Genomic DNA, 15905 nt, shown 5'->3' with positions numbered 1-15905 from the left:
CTGGTTCAGGAAAACATTGCACTCTGATGTTGGTGCACAATGTTTGCATCATTCCTTACTGGCTGGTGTGGGAGGAAAGAGATGATTTTTTAATTGAATGCAAGTGGTGAGGATTTGGTTGCACTTCTGCATCCTGCCTCACATAGGTGATGGTGGCAGCAATACTCTGTGCAGTGCTTTTGTCCTGTCTGCCTGGTCAGGCAGTGATGAAGATTTTTTTTGAGAGGTTCAGACTTTGAGGTCTGAACAACAGGCAGAGAAGTAACATGGAGCTGTGCTTGCTGCAGACACACTTCTGGGAAACCTGCTCCAGGGTGCAGCAGGTCTGTAACACTGCACTGGGACTGGCTCACACCAAAATCCCATACCTTACATATCTGCAGGGGCATTTTATGCTGTCAGATCATCTGAAGCCAAGGGTTGTTTTCTTCCTCTTAGTCGCTGGGACAGTCTCTTAGTGCCCTGGAGGACAGCCAGCCAGTGAGAAGGGCCATGGAAAGTAAGCAGTGAAGAAGAGAATTAATTACTCCAACAGACTGCTGGGGTTCAAAAAGGATAGGACATCTGAACATATAACAAGTGTGTTCCCAGTTACAGTTGTAAAGATCAAAAATAGCCCAAACTTAGAGAAGGATCTATTTAAGGCAGCTGTAACTAATGCCAGTGAGAGGATAATATTATTTGGAGACAGATTATTCCATAAATATCAGAGACCAGGGTTTCTGTTGCCACCTTCAGAACAGCAGCTACAGGCTGCAGTCAGGAGCCAGACTGGGATTTTCTGGAGAGCAGGCCTGGGATTGTGTAGGTCACCCAAATGGATAGGAGAGCTCTTTATCTGAGCAAGCACTGTCCTGTGTCCCTGAAGTCAGCTGAATGGCTTGTTCACCAGCTTACTTCAAAAGATTGCAAGTGTTAGGTCTTGCAGGAGGAGGGTAGTAATGCTGCCCTCTGGGAGAAGTGGTGTGATGACTGACTCAAGCTTTTCTGGTTTTGGTTTGTTTTTTTTTTTTTTTTTTAGGAACTTGGTGAACAAGAAAGATGCGTGAGTATACAGAAAAGAAGGAAACATGTGGGACCATCTGCCTGAAGTACCTTCTCTTCATCTTCAACTTCTTTTTCTGGGTAAGAAAACTCAGTCTGTGTCAGAGGCAATGAGGTGGCACTGCAATTTTGGGGTCAGGGGTGCAGAAATCTTGGGTGTAATGAAGTCTTTGGGAAGAAGTGCTGATGTCAGTAGGACACAGCCTTTGTCCTCTTGGGTGAAATGTCACCCCTGGGGCTTGGCTGCTCAGGCTGCAGAAGTTATGGTTTGGCACTGTAGCATGTGGCTGTTTCTAGGTCATGTTACCAAATATAGAAAATTACAGGAAGACTGAAAATAAGCCTTGATTTTTCACCTGGTTTACTTTTTCCAGAGCCTGAAGGCTCCACTGTCTTGCCATTCCTCCTCTCAAAATGGCAGAGGGAGTGCTGGCAGATGACACATACCTTCTTGCAGCTGATCCACTTTAGAGCTTCTTAGAGTCATACTTTCCACCACAAAAGTTACTGATGCCAAAGGATTGTGTTTTACTTCAGTGCATGGGACAGAGCAATGGAGTGTCCAGATCAGACCTTTAAGAAAAACTGTCTGAGTTTGCCAGAAGCTGCTTAAAACCCTCGAAGCTGAAGGCTTACAAGGAGAGAGGGGACCACTAGGGATGTGGTTGGGTTCTCTGTGTTCACTTGTCACAAGGGTTAAAGTTTAGCCAGCCAGGTTGGTCATACAGATTTGACATGTTTTATTTGCCCAAATCCCAGTGTGGCTACATTTGGGAAGACTGTGGTCTGAGCATGAACTGCTGTACACTGGTAGATGGTTTAGATGGCTTCCATCTCAGGCTGCCTGGGGTGCTGAACTGGGTGTCTGGAAGCTCAGGACCTGCTCCAGTCCCAGTGAGTCCATCCTTTAATGTAGATCATCTTTGGCTAGCTGAGGGGGCTTTGGCACCTCCTGCTGTCTCTGTCCAGCTGCTCTGGGAGGTGAGGCAGTTCATGCCTCAGACACCCTTCATTTGCTTGCTTCTCTCTCTCCCCAGCTGGCTGGCGGGGCTGTGATGGCAGTGGGCGCCTGGACCCTGGCTGAGAAGAGTGACTACATCAGCCTGCTCTCCTCCAGCACATACTCTGCAACTGCTTATATCCTGGTGGTGGCTGGGGTGGTGGTCATGGTCACTGGCATCCTTGGGTGCTGTGCCACCTTCAAAGAGCGGCGCAATTTGCTACGAGTGGTGAGTTTTGCTTGATTGTTTTATTTGGGGGAAGCATCTTGGTTGTGTTGTGCACCAGCCTTATTTGTTTGTCCTAGAGCAAATATCACTAAGGTCTCCAGCTCCTGACAGCAGTGCTGTCCATGTCCCAGGGGACAGGAGCATTTTGTTTCATCCACACAAATAGTGTGCTGCATGGTTCAAGAGTAAAAAGTGTAGTTGAAATACCTGTGCTTAATGTGAGAACATCTATTTGAAACTATTCAAAACAAAATCTTGTGGCTTTTGTCTCTTCCTTCTTCCTTGCTCATTCTGTATTCTGTTTTGGAAAATGGGAAGAGGGAGGAAAATATGAGAGACCTGTAACAAAATGCCATTGGGTTCAATTTTTAATGACATTAGGTTCAAGCCAGATTAATACACTTTTTCACTTGGTTGTCAAAGATCAGGACATTTCTAATATTTTCTTCAGTTGCAAAAAAATTACTTTAGTCTTACTTCCACAAAGAGGAGCCATACTATTCTGATAATCTGCTGCTTCTTTTCCAGCTTTCTCTGTGTTACTTCCTGAGCTCCCTGCTCACCCACCTACACTGAAGTTTTTTACCATCCCTGAGGTTTCTATTTTGCTTGCTCCCTCTCAAATCTCCCTTTCAGTCTGGAGTGTGGCAGCAGTCTGTTCTAGTGTCTGGGCTGCAGTGGTGAGTGCAGTGACTGAAATAACAATCAGTGGCTCTTGGCATTCACAGGTACAGAAAAAAATACTTCAGCCACCACCTCCTCCCTTTGCAAATCCTCGCTCACCTGGCTGACTCCATTTCTCCTCTTTAGTTTGGATAGAGGAGCAGAAATAAGAGTTGTGAGCAAGCCTGATGCTTCACTGCTATCTAGACCTGATAATCCCTGTGAGAGGCAGAGTAGGGCCAGGGAGGAAGAATAAAATATAGAGGGAGACACAGTGAGTGCATTGCTGATGCTTGTTCAGTGGGTTCCTGGTCTGTAGCAGTTGGTTTTGGCCTTGCTTCACTGACTCTCCATGCCAGAGAGATCTCTCTTTGTCTTTTTCCCTCACCAGAAGTTACATATGAAAATCCAGTGGAGTTTTCTTTGTTATTCTGCCATAGAAAATGAATAATTTTCTCTTGGGAATAAAAGGTCACTCTGTCTCCTTACACCACGCGTCCTTTTGGAGTGGCTGGTTGTGACAGACCTATTGTCTCTTCTTGCTCGTGCTCTGCTTTGGTTGCCCTGAGTAATCTGAGACAGGGCTGTGCTTGCCAGGGCTGGGTGAGCCTGGCTGGGGGCCTCTGCCAGCTCTGAGCTCAGACAGTAATCCTGACAGCTTCACAGTCAGCCCCGGGGCTGTGCCAGCCAGTCCCACTTTCCCTGTGTACCAGAGACCCATGTAAATATGGGAGGGAGCAGTAGAAGCAGCACAGAGCTGTGCTCTCCCCAGTGCTGCCTTGGTGCTTTTAAGAATCGATTACTGACAGCTTTGGATGCTGTTTGTAAAATACGTATCTGGTTTTTAGTTTGTTTTTCTCTTGAAAAGTTGGGAAGATGTGAATTTTTTTTCTGCCTTGTATATAATTTGAGTTTTATGAGCCCACTTCAAGGCTTTTCATAGTATTTCACTGCTCATCAGTGACAGCTGTGCTACTTTTTTGTCATTTCTTACTGGCCTTCCTTAACCATGTGCTGCGTTGAGGCTTGGGCAGTAGAGGAGGAGTTTCTCTGGCTCCGTGAGCAGGCAAGGCAGTGGATCTGCAGCCTGGCTGGCTGTGATGCTGCAGTCCAGCTCTTTACAAGGACACAGACCACTGTTATATCATACTTCAGTCAAAATGCAGCAGGAGTCCCAGGGAAAGACCTGTCAAATAGGAGACCTTGCTTGTAAAGGGAGAAGGTGACTTTCTTCAGGTCTGGCCCCTCACACTGCCTTTTCTAGTCAGCTACCTTGGACAGGGAGAAGGCAACTCACATGGATTAGGATTTCTGTTCCTGCTGCTTTTCAGCCTGGAACCCTCCCACTGAAGTGAGGATGCTGATTTAGGAGTATCATTGCTATCTGTCTCTTTTTCAAGTAGTAGAAAGATGTCTCCAGATAATTATTTGGGTTGCAGGTGGGTTGAACCATTTTTTGTGTTATTCAGAGAAAACACACTTAACACTTGGTACCTCACTTGAAACTGGATGGAATTTGGGCTCTTTAGATCTTGAGGAGACACCCAATAGCCCTGACTCAGTCTTGGAACCAGAGCCAGGGTAAATTTTGCTTAGAGCCCACCCAGGTCCAGGCATGTGTTTGCTAGAGAGTTTCTGGTGATCACACATTTCTGACTTGGGAAACAAGTAGGGCATGTCCCTACAGTTCCATGCCAGAGCTGGCCTACTCCTCCCATAGCAGACCTCTAAGAAAGCCTTGCAGCCACAGCTGAAGAGCAGGGAGAGCTGCCCTGTGCTCTGTGTGTGTCCCAAGTGAGAGCTGCTGCTCCCCTATATCAGCATGATACTTAGAAGTGGCCCTGAGGGAAGAATGAGAGTAAGATAATGGTGGAGTGTATCAGCAGAGACAGGTTGGGTTCATGGGTGGTGGATGCACTAAGCTCCCTCACAAGGTTTTACTTGTGACTCAGATTTGTTAAGGTCTGCTGGATATGTGTTTGTTTCTATCCACTGTAAGCCAGCACAGTGAACAGAGAGCTTGTGGTGACATAACTTTAGCTCTACCTGAATGCATCTGACATTACACAGAGCAAGGAAAAATAAATAAGCTTTCCAGTCCATTGGTTGTTCTCAGCATCCTGCCCCTCCTTGGCAGAGAAATTATGTCAGGTCAGTAAAGGCATAACAAGGTCCCAACAAAAGAGAGCCAGCCATTGTGTCAAGGCCTGCCAATCCTTTCTTGCCCCTTTTCAACCTCCTGGGAGTGTTGGGAGCAGCCTTTAGCTATCCTGCACTCCAGTGTGTGACTCACTGCCCCGGGATGAATGGGTACCTTGTACAGGCTTCGGGGATGGTCGGGATGGCTGCGGGGGAGAGCCTGGGGCAGGGAGTGAAAGGCCGAGATTGTGTGCTCAGATTAAAGCCTGGACTGCAGATAAAACCCAGCTGTCCTTCCTTTGCAGCTGCTGAAGCCCAGCAGGGGTGAAGGAGGAAGCCTGAGTGTTTGTGTCATTTTACTCCTGCAGAAGGGGCTGGGAAATATCTAGTGAAAAGAGTGCACAGTGGGGGTGTAACCCTTGTGCAGCAGAAGGCATCCTTGCTGTGTCCAGATCTTCACTGTCCTTTTTTGTGCAGGTTTGATGTCCAGTTACATTTGTAGGGAGCCCTTTGCTTTGTCTCTTGGTAACAGACCTTTCTTAAGGTTGAGGGTAAAACAGAAAACGGAGATATTTTGTTTGTTCTGTCCTGGGGAAGCCAGCTCTTACAGGAACCTAGCTTGAGGTCCTTGTTATGGCTAGAACTGGGGTCTCTTCAGCTTTATCTACAGGAAGATTAATTTAATAGCAGTCACAGAATAGTCTGGATCTGTAAAGAAACTGTTCATTGCTGAGCATGAGCAAGGCAGGGGCTGTTTGTCAGAAGAGGGGCTCTCCCTGAAAAGCTTGGACCTTGTCTTGGACCCTAAGCAGGAAGTGGATGCATCACCCTGGCTCTTCAGGCCAGCCTAGTCCTTTTAATCTGCTGCACATATTCCTCATGGGTTTGGCTTTCTGACTTGTTTGTGAATAGAACAGGGCTCCCAAATAGTTTTCTGTACTGCCCATTTGATTCTTCTTGTGGTAAGCAGGGCTTTTACCCTTTTCACTTCATTGCCACTAAGCCCTTTTAGGAAATAGTCGTGTTCTCCCACTAGCCTTCTGAGAGTTCTTCTCACTTTGCTTTTGAGATGCAGAGTTTTTCCATCTAGAGTCCAGTTCAGGAGCACATACAGTCTCAGTGCTGAGTGTGAATCAGTGCTGAAGTCCATCCACTTCTACAGTGCCCTTCAGCCTGTGGCTGAGCCCTGCAGAAGTCACTGGGAGCACAAATGATGCTTTATGCTTAGCTGCTATTTTGTTTATTTGGTGAAATGGACCCTCTGTGGTTTTATTGAGTCATCTTTATAACATATATTGTTCCTTAGTAACTTGGTGAAATGCCCTAAACAACGTCAAAACAAGTAAAAGTTTAAATTTTTTTTGTATTGATGTCAGAATCAGATACTTTTTATGATACTGAGTGTAGTCATTAGATTATCTATCTAGGTTTCTTTTGTACAGTGATCTTATCTTGGTTGCCTGCACTTTTCCATTATCTATATCCCTCTGGCACTGTGAGTTAAACTCACACTTGCTGCTGCTTGTCTTCAGTTATTCTGTGGTTTGGTGGTTTTTTATTAATCTGTAGGATTGTTCTTTTCCTCCCCTACTGAAGTCTTAATCCCAGCCCCTGCTTTTGAACACTGCTGCAGAAAAGCATCAGTGAGGACAGAGTAAGGCATTTTACCAGGTAAAGAAAAGCTGCCTCCTGGCATCTCCTTTCTAATGTCTTTATTCTCCTATTCTAATGTCTTTTTCCCATTATTTTACAGTACTTCATATTGTTGCTATGCATCTTTCTCCTGGAGATCATTGCAGGAATCCTGGCCTATATCTACTACCAGCAGGTGAGTGGGCATTAGTCCTTGGAGATTCAAACAAGGGAGAGAGAACAGCTTGTTATCATCCCATTTCTCCAGCCAAAATTTGGCCTGGAAGCTTGGGACATAGGTCTGTTTGGGTTCACCTACTCACTCCCCTTCATGTATGGAAGACCTTGGATTATTTACTGGTTTTGACAATGTGGTGGTCATTACTCCAAGGGGCTGCTCAGCCCTGCTGCTCAGCTCCTTCCTGTAGTGCACTTTGTGCCCTGTTTTTCTGCAGAGCCTTGTAGAGGACAGTTTTTGGGGCTGTGTAGATCTAGGAGCTCTCCTTACAGCCTTCAAGGCATAGTGCAAACAACTGAAATCAAAAAGGGCTGAAATCATGTTAGTGCCACTTTAGTGTGTTCAGGACACAGGAACAGTTCCTGCTGCATCCAGCAAAGGTAACGAATGGACCAGCTGGGAGGTCTTTTCAGGTCAAGAACTTTTTGAGAGCTTTACTTGAGCAGCACAGCTGAGGGGCAGGAGACACAGGACAGGCTCCCAACAGCTGCAGGTCTGGTTTGGCACTTCTTGCTGTTGCTGAGAGCAGAGCTTAATTCATCACTTTGCTTTCAAAGGGAGTTTAACCGCCAAGGCATAAACTGCCTGCAAAAGTTGCTCTCATGTCTGGAAATTGATAGGAAGTGGCAAATTAGGATTGTTATCAAATGGCTCTCTGAAAAGCAGCTGAGCATCCCATCTTGTTGACTTCACTGCCAGGACTCCTTGCCATTCCATTTTCTTTTGGACCTTCTATGCTTTGCCTTGGATGGGCGCTGGTGGTTTGCAAGGAGCCAAAGAACTGTACTGGCTCCTGCCAGGAGGGATCTGGGGTATGAATTTGCATATTTAACAGGAAAAGATCAATCCTGGCAGGCATGGCAGGAAGCCAGGATCTGTCCATCCATCTGTGCAAAGGCATGAGGTTCATATGTGACAATGGGTGAAGAGGAGCTGATCCCTGGGTTGAAATAAGGAACAGCATATCCAGAACTGTACCCTTGAGTGCTTTAGATCACTTGAGTGCATCTCCGATCAACAGCTGCACATCCCTTTGCCCTCTGGCTGATAAATCCTGCTTCTCTCTTGGTTGCAGGCTGCTTGCTCTGTTTGCCACTGTTTTTATTTCAGCCCTTGCTTTGGTGTCCAAGGCTTGCATGTGTGTGTCTAAACTGGTTCTTTATCTCTGTTCCATGCTGCAGTTCTTCCCCGTGAGCCCACAGGTAACTGCTTTTCTCCCAAGTAATAATTCTGCTAATGGACTCTCCTCTTTATTTGCCTCTGCCTTCCAGTTGCTGAACCTTTTCCTTTTTTTCTATTATGCTAAATCCTTTGCATTTCCATAGAGCTTCCCAGCCCAAGATATCAAAGCATTTTTCAAATATTAATGAATGATGCCTCATATCATCTCTGTGAGGTAGGTGTTGTCCCCATCTGACACCTGGGATTGGAGAAAGCAGTGTTTCAAAAGCAGAATAAACTCCAGACTGTATTTTGCACACTTCAGTATAACCAGATGTTTGACCTCTCATTTACTACTTACTATGTAGAATAAAAGGTATATAAAGAGGTTGCTCAGCTGTTTATTCCATTGACCCCATCTAAAATGCATGTTGGCATTGTGTGTATTGGTTTATATAGGAAACTTGGGATTTCAAAGGTGTTGGACTAAAACAGTGTTGCTACATGAACCAGTATGGAAAAAAAAAAAAGAAAAAAAGAGATGCAACCAGGATAACAAAAAAAAAGGATGTGGCTCTTTGGCACTTCTTGGCTGTCACCAAAGGGTGAGAAGAATTCAGCTAGATTAAAAGAGTCTCCATGGGAATAAGTGTTTGAATCCAATCACTTGAACATGCCAGTGGTTTATGATTATGCTTTCAGAAATTCTGCTCTTGCAAAATCAGACTTTGTCTCTCTATTATCAAGAAAGGCCTTGCAGTGATTTTTGCAATCACACACTTAATTCCCTCCTGTGGCATCCTTTTTCAAGATGATACAAGAGCTGTTTGGTCTATGTGGCTTTAGTCCATCATGCCAAGGACTCTTGATTTCTTCTTGCTCCTGGACAGAGTGATTTGTATTTTTTACAAAAATAGAGTTTTTAGTATTTTTTTACAGGCTTTAGAGGGAGAAGACTGCACGTGGTCTCACAGGCATATTCATGTTTAAGCAGGCACACTTTTGTATTCCCTTTCACTGCAGGGATGTCTTGGCAATCTTGCACATTCAAGGTGAGAAGCCATGTGGGATTGTGTAACACAGGTTGAAGTTTGATCCCAAAGCACCTCCCTGCAGTTACTAAAACAGAGGTCTGATCTGTAATCATTTGGAAATAAGCCTGTCCAGTCCAGCCTTGGAGGACAATCTTGAAGGAAGCTGTAGCTTCCACTAGGTTCTCCATCCTCCTCTTGGGGCAAAAGCAATGGAATCTATGCAGGGCTTTGGGTTGTTCTGAGAAGTGAGTTTGCCTTGTGATTTGATCCCATTTGTCTCTTCCATTCAGCTGAGCCTGGAGTTGAAACAAAATCTGAAGAACACCATGACGCAGAAGTACCGGAGGGAGGGAGAAGAGAGTGTTACCAGTGCAGTGGACAAACTGCAGCAGGAGGTGGGTGGCTCTGGAGGCAAAGAGAATTAATGCAACTTCAGGGCTTAAAACCAAGCACACAAAAGGCATCTCTTGACGTCCAACCTGCAGGTATTTCTTCTGTAAGCTGAGTGTATGTTCTGATTCAAGACAAAATTGGGCGAAGCGCAAGGCCTGAGCCATGCAACTGGCAGAATTGCATGGTGTGATCACTGAATTGTATGACCAGTAGCACTGGGGAAATGATATCTGAACTGCTCCCAGTGAACTGGAGCTGCCAAGTCACTCTGACAGCTGCTTCTGCTTTCCCAGTTCAAAGCTTTGGAGAAATTGCTGACATTTTTCATTAAGCTTTTCAGCACCCCAGAGAGCGAGATGTAATGAAAGAAGAACTCTTCTGCCACTATTGCTTGCTGTGCCTGGTAGTTCAGGTTAGGGTTGCCACAGTTCTGACAGGTTTTCCCACAGAAAAGGCCCTTGTGCATAGGCATTTTCAAAGCACAGGGACTGCTCTTTGCATAGTGCCATAGCAGGTGCATTTGTGATGGTAACTGGTAATTAAACTTATCCTGTTGCCATCATTAACACACAGTTATGAGCTGAGGCAGCTGCAGGTGCGCTCTGGTTACAGTTTGTCCCAGCAGTAAACAAAAGTCACAGCTGCTGAAGGATGGATGAACTTGATATTTAAAGGGCCATTTGGGGAACTCTTAGCACAAAAGTCACTAATAATTATAAAAAATCTCCAAACCTACGAAATAACTAAAGGAGAGTGAAGCCCAGAGCTTGATGTGGGAGGCTGGAGGAGAAAAAGGTTGCAGTGCTTGCAGGCTCAGCCTTTGCTCTCTGTGTGTGCAGTTCAAGTGCTGTGGGAGCAACAACTACACGGACTGGGCAGACAGCCTGTGGATCAAATCTTCAGAGGCCAGTGGGAGGAAGGTCCCAGACAGCTGCTGTAAGACCATCACTGACCTATGTGGCAGAAGAGACCATCCTTCCAACATCTACAAGGAGGTAAGAGCAGAAGGGCTTCAGAGACACCTGCCACAAAGTATGTAAAGGAGGTGGGCAGGGAGTGATGGTGTTGGGTTATTACTGCAAACTGTCAGTAGGCTTCAAGGTCAGTAACATTCCTTGGAATGTAGAATTCACTTCTTTAGCTGAGTGTTCAGCTCTGTAGACTGTTACTTAATATATATATTAAGTATAATATAGAGGATTTCCTCTGTTGATATAGAGGAAAATAATTATTTTTGTACCTCAATTAGGGGGGGAAGCAGGAGAGGTTGTTAGTTCTGATAAGTGATTTGGATGCAAGTCCTACATTTGGCACAGCTTCCTGTGGTTGGAATTATTCCATGAGGTACAAATGGAGATACTTCTGGCCCTTGATTGACAGTTGCAAGGCAGAGTCAGACAGAGCCTGGCTTTCCCTTCCAAACTGTAATAAATAGCAGTGGGAAGAATTTACTCCTAAAAGGCTTGAGTTATGTTAGGGTTGTTGGTTCTGGATGCACTTAGCAGCATTCCCTTGGCCTTTTGGCCTCACAGGAATAAACATCCCCTCGAGGCAGGAGCTAGGCAGTGAGTGAGTGAATCTTTCTCCACATACCTGAGAGAAGAATGACACTCTGTGTGTGATGTGGTCAGTTCTTCTGCATTTCCCCTGCACTGCCAGCAGCCACCTTGGGTTTGTTCAGAGGTTCCTGAGCCAGCTGGTCCTGAGCAATACCAGGCATGATGCAGTTCACAGTTCACATCATCTGCTTAGCTTTTCCAGAGATATTAGGGGAAGAGATGGCTCACAGACACCACTTTTTAAAGTGCTGCTTTCAAGGGTTGCAAAAATTGGATTAAAATGAAGAAGTGGTTAAAATGAAGCTAATTTTCTGTATCCCCCCCCCCCCCCTTTCACCCTGCAGAGTGGTTGCATTACCAAGCTGGAAAACTTCATTCAAGAGCATCTGAAAATTATCGGGGCAGTGGGCATCAGCATTGCTTGTGTGCAGGTAAAAAGGGCTGAGGGTAGTTTTGGGGTGCTGGGAAGAAGTTGAAGGAACTCCTGAGCTGAGAGATGGAAATAAAGATGTTTTATTGCTCTTCCCTGCCTGGCAAGAAGTTGCCAGGTACTTCGGGGACCCGAGGATTCACCAGATCCAAAGCAAAAGCCTTTGTGCCAGTCTGGTGGATTCCCTGCAGGTGCCATATCCAGTAGAGCTGGCGAAGGAGTTGTTCTCCGGGGCTATGGGAGGCCATGGCTCGGCAGCTCGAGGAAGCCCTCCTGTGGCTGTGTCCCATAACTGCCTGCCCTGCAGCAGGGATCCTCCCACCCGGGATCCTAAGGATTATCTCGAGTTATCCAGAATTTTTGCTGCAGCTGTGTCATGTTGAAGAACATCCCTGTGGGTCTGATTTGCAAGAGGGTGACGATTGAAGATGTAGAATGTGAATGTCTTGCACTCTCATTTTAAGAGGGGATGGCAGAGGATATTCTTTTTTCATGATGCAGATGTGTTCCTCATCTTCCCCTTTGTTCTGGCAAGCAGCCAAATTACACCCCAGGAAGCTACTGGTGGTTAATTACAAGGATTAGCACAGATTGGTTTTTTTCCTGCTGCTTATTGCAAGCTGGAGTGTGTTATCCCCAGGCAGGAGCTGGCTGACACTCGTGTGGGTCTGAACTGTTAATTTGCAAGTTGCTGACTCCAGTGCATCCATTCTGTGGTTTTCATGTATTTCTTTCTTCCCTTTACACTGTAGATCTTTGGGATGATTTTCACCTGCTGCTTGTACAAGAGTTTAAAGTCAGAACCATATTAATAGCTGTGAGAGCTCTGTTGCTCCCCCTCTGCCACTTCCCTTAGCACCTGCCAAACCTGACCACTCTTCACCACCACCACCACCACCACCAAAGTGTCTGTAACTTGAGGACTTGGCTCTGCAATTGAATGAATGCCTTTAGAACCATGCACTGCCTTACCTGCCCCTCTGGGGAAAGTCACCCTCCTTGTTGTGTACAAGGCAGCCGGGAGTTCAGCGGCTCCTCTTCAGTGTCAAGAGCAAAAAAGCTGTGGATCTTCTGCTAGAAGCTTTAGCACAACAGTCCCTTGATATAACTACAAAGCAAGATTTATCCAAGACCATTTCCCTTGAGGCTTCTCCCGAGCCAACATGAAGCTATCAGGATGCTGTACAAGAATCATGGTTTGCTCTCCTGAGAAGTGGCTCACAGGCACTGACTGTGAGGACAGTTGATGGTTCTGCACTGAGCTGGAGCAAGAGCTGAGTTTCTCATACATGGAAGATTTCTCTCTCTCTCCCTCCTCCCCAGTGTGCACCAATGTCCTAACACAGCCATTCTCCACCAGAGAGGATGCCTGCCTGCTTACTGGGGGCAGGAGCCCAGCTGACTGGGAGCACAACTTGGTGCAACTGAAATCTAGGTGTGACACTCAGGTTGCCAAGATGCTGTGGGTGCCTTAGGATTTCTCAGCAATTCTTCCTTCTCTTCCTTGAAGCCTAGTCCAACACAGTGCCATTAGGAGCCACAAGAGGCCTTTTGCCTCCCAGCAGTTCTGGAGCAAAGATGATGGACTGCCTTTTTTGGGTCTAGTCTGTTTTATTGACTGGTTTCCAGCATGAATGAGGACTCATTGCCACCTCCCTATCCCCTTATGAGGTTTGGTGAAGAACTGGTCTTTTTGTGAGGCTGCCGTATCTTGCTACCCTTTGGCCTGCTCAGTTAGTGGAAGTACCTTTTTCATCTGTTACATGTGGAGATGTTCCCTTGGTTTGATTTTTCTAACTAAAACCTCCAGGTTTACCTCCCTTGGCAGGAAATGGATATACACCAATGTTTTTCAGCTTCCAAATAGCTTGTTAATTAGCTGAGGGTTTTCTGGCTTTGTCTGGAAGCTCACTTTACTGGTTACTGCCAGGAAAGTCAGGAGAGTCAGTTCCAACCAGTTGCCCCAGTGTACTTGGTAAATTGGTAGTGCTGGGTTAGCTGTTTGCTGCTGAGGAATAGGTTTTAATTAAATATTGTCTCTGCACTGGGGTCCTGGACACACACAGGACACAGACATTGCCATGGACTTGGTGCCAGCAGGATCATAGCCTGAATTCACAGAATCCTGTGTTCCTCTTGTCTTGTTCCCTCCTTCCTGGTATGCCTGTTACACTCATGAAACAGCAGAAAGGGGAATTTGGTGTTTCTGAGCACTGAAGACAAGCTCAGACCTTCATAAATAAATTTCTTCCCTCCTCTGGCCTTTTAGCAGTGCTGGCTGAGCCCCTGGCAGCAGACAGCCAATATAAGCAGAATCATCCAGACCAGTAAAAGGGTCTTGCAGCATCGTGGGGGCTTTGGTTCACAGAGCAGAAATCATGGACTGGCACTATAGGGCGACACTTAAAATTCAGGGCAGGTCAATCTGAAACTCCTCCATTATCAGTCCTATGAAATAATCCTCAACTAATGCAGAAAGAGAGGGGAGGAACTGAGGTGTATCCTTGGTTCCACAACAGTAAGAAAAGAGAGGAAAGAAATCTAAATTATTCTGTAATGATCTAAAGGAAAAATCTCTAAATTATTTCTTGTTTTATAGTAAAGTTCCTTAACAAGTATTGACTACTAATTAAGAGGAAAATATTGAGCATGTTGCTTGAAGCAATATTTCTGATTTCTTAAATATATCTTCATAGCTGCCTTTGCCCATTCCCTTCAAACACATTGTACAGGGTTGGGAGAGGCCAGGAAGAATGAGACATAAACAGTAAGTTGGCTTGTATCCACTGAGTTGTTTTATACTTTTTCTCTGTGTAACAATATTCATTGCTTTTGGTTTTTTTAACCCAGTTTAAGTTGCTGGCCAATAGAAAAATAAAGCTTAAGACTCTGTACTGATTGTGTATGGCACAACTGAAGGGCTACCATGAGCCAGGTGAGTTCTCTGGCTTGCTCAGATCCTGCTGCTGCGGAGCCAGCTCCTCGAGAAGATGAATGGAGGGACCAGGCAAGGAAAGGAGCTGGGGGGAGCCTGCTTCACATCCCTGCCCCTGCCTGGTTATGATGTGGTGTGGGGTGCTGCAGGCGAGAGCTCAGGGTGCAGAACCTCAGGGGTTGCTCAGGGTCACAGGGGTCATTGGAGTCCCTGGTAGGGGTTACTTGAGGGCATTTGAGGCTCTGATAATTGATGAAGGGGTCAAATGAGAACGCAGGGTTTGATTATTATCAGCTTGGGCCTAATGCGAAGGCGCAGTTTGTGTAATGGATCAAAACCTGCCTGTGCAGTCCAGGGGAGCCCAAGGCCTCAGGGTCACCCAGTAGCCTGCAGTGTCACCCATCATTTGCCCTCTGTCCTGTCAGGGTACTGACAGGATTGGTTATTAGCTCTATTAATATTTAATATTAATTAGTATTTGTTTATTTTATTAGTGTTTATTATCATCTCCTGTAAGCATTATCATTTATAGTATTGCTATTAGCTATTAATACAATTATTAAAAATTCTACTGTTGGGATCTATTCAATTCTATTTACAATATTATGTTTTAGGATCCAGTTGTATAATCACCTATTGCAACCTAAAGCTATGATTATTTATTAGAATGAATAGCAGATTTATTGATATTGATCGTTATTAGTGTATTACTAGCTGCCACAGGGGTATAAATGTGTCCTGTTGGAATCTCCATCATTTTGACCTAACCAGGGGCAGTTGAAGAAGCAGGAGCAGACCAGTGCTGTCTGCCACGGTGACCCTTGGGGACGCAGCGTTGGGACTGCCCGGTGCGGCCCGGCCGAGCTCCGGCGCTGCCCGGTGCGGCCCGGCCGAGCTCCGGCGCTGCCCCGTGCCCCGCCGAGTGCCGGCGGTGCGGCCCGCGCAGTGCGGGGCGCGGCCGCGCGGTGGCGCTGGGCACACGGCGGTGTCCCGGCCCGGGAGGGAGCGCAGGCAGCGAGCGGCGCCTCCCGCCCCGGCAGCGGGCCCGGCCCTCGGGCTGCGGCACCGCGCTGCTCACACAGGACAGGCCGGCAGCCCCACCTGGCCTGTGCCCGGCCCTGAGCGGAGATTTCTGCCAAATACACCCGCAAGCGTGTTTGCCTTGCAGGGGAGACACGGCCGGCTGGCTCGGGAGGGAGCCGGTGCCCCGCTGCGGGACTGCTGAGCATTCCTGGGATGCATTGGGTAAAACAGGAATGTGACTGTGTACATTCATGAGGCCTCCTCCCAAGCCCCGTTTCCAGGAGAAGTGAGTTGAAGGTGGAGCACGAACCGAGAAGGAAGGGCTGTCCTGGTCCCCTCTGTGTCCTTAGGAGTGCAGTGTGGCCACAGCCACCCTTTCCCATCCACAGGGGGAAATCAGCACCCTTTCTGCAGTACTGTCCTAG

General features: G+C 46.6%; 1 protein-coding gene across 5 annotated transcripts in view; it reads left to right on the top strand.

The window, feature by feature from the left end:
• Nucleotides 1–14416, top strand: part of CD151 (CD151 molecule (Raph blood group)) — a 32134-nt gene extending 17718 nt beyond the window's left edge. For 4 of the 5 annotated variants that reach the window (XM_077179949.1, XM_077179952.1, XM_077179950.1 and 1 more), the window contains 8 exons: nucleotides 1022–1125; nucleotides 2082–2273; nucleotides 6829–6903; nucleotides 8127–8147; nucleotides 9431–9535; nucleotides 10373–10528; nucleotides 11437–11523; nucleotides 12275–14416. In XM_077179949.1, the coding sequence (XP_077036064.1) occupies nucleotides 1042–1125; nucleotides 2082–2273; nucleotides 6829–6903; nucleotides 8127–8147; nucleotides 9431–9535; nucleotides 10373–10528; nucleotides 11437–11523; nucleotides 12275–12334 (780 nt within the window). In that variant the 5' untranslated portion in view covers nucleotides 1022–1041 and the 3' untranslated portion in view covers nucleotides 12335–14416. The remainder of the gene's footprint in view (nucleotides 1–1021; nucleotides 1126–2081; nucleotides 2274–6828; nucleotides 6904–8126; nucleotides 8148–9430; nucleotides 9536–10372; nucleotides 10529–11436; nucleotides 11524–12274) is intronic. The other variant, XM_054635112.2, reaches the window with a different exon arrangement.
• Nucleotides 14417–15905: the final 1489 nt, after the last annotated feature.

This window comes from Agelaius phoeniceus, chromosome 6 (genome assembly GCF_051311805.1).
Source record: "Agelaius phoeniceus isolate bAgePho1 chromosome 6, bAgePho1.hap1, whole genome shotgun sequence".
Lineage (NCBI taxonomy): Eukaryota > Metazoa > Chordata > Aves > Passeriformes > Icteridae > Agelaius > Agelaius phoeniceus.
This window is presented reverse-complemented; position numbering and strand designations above follow the sequence as displayed.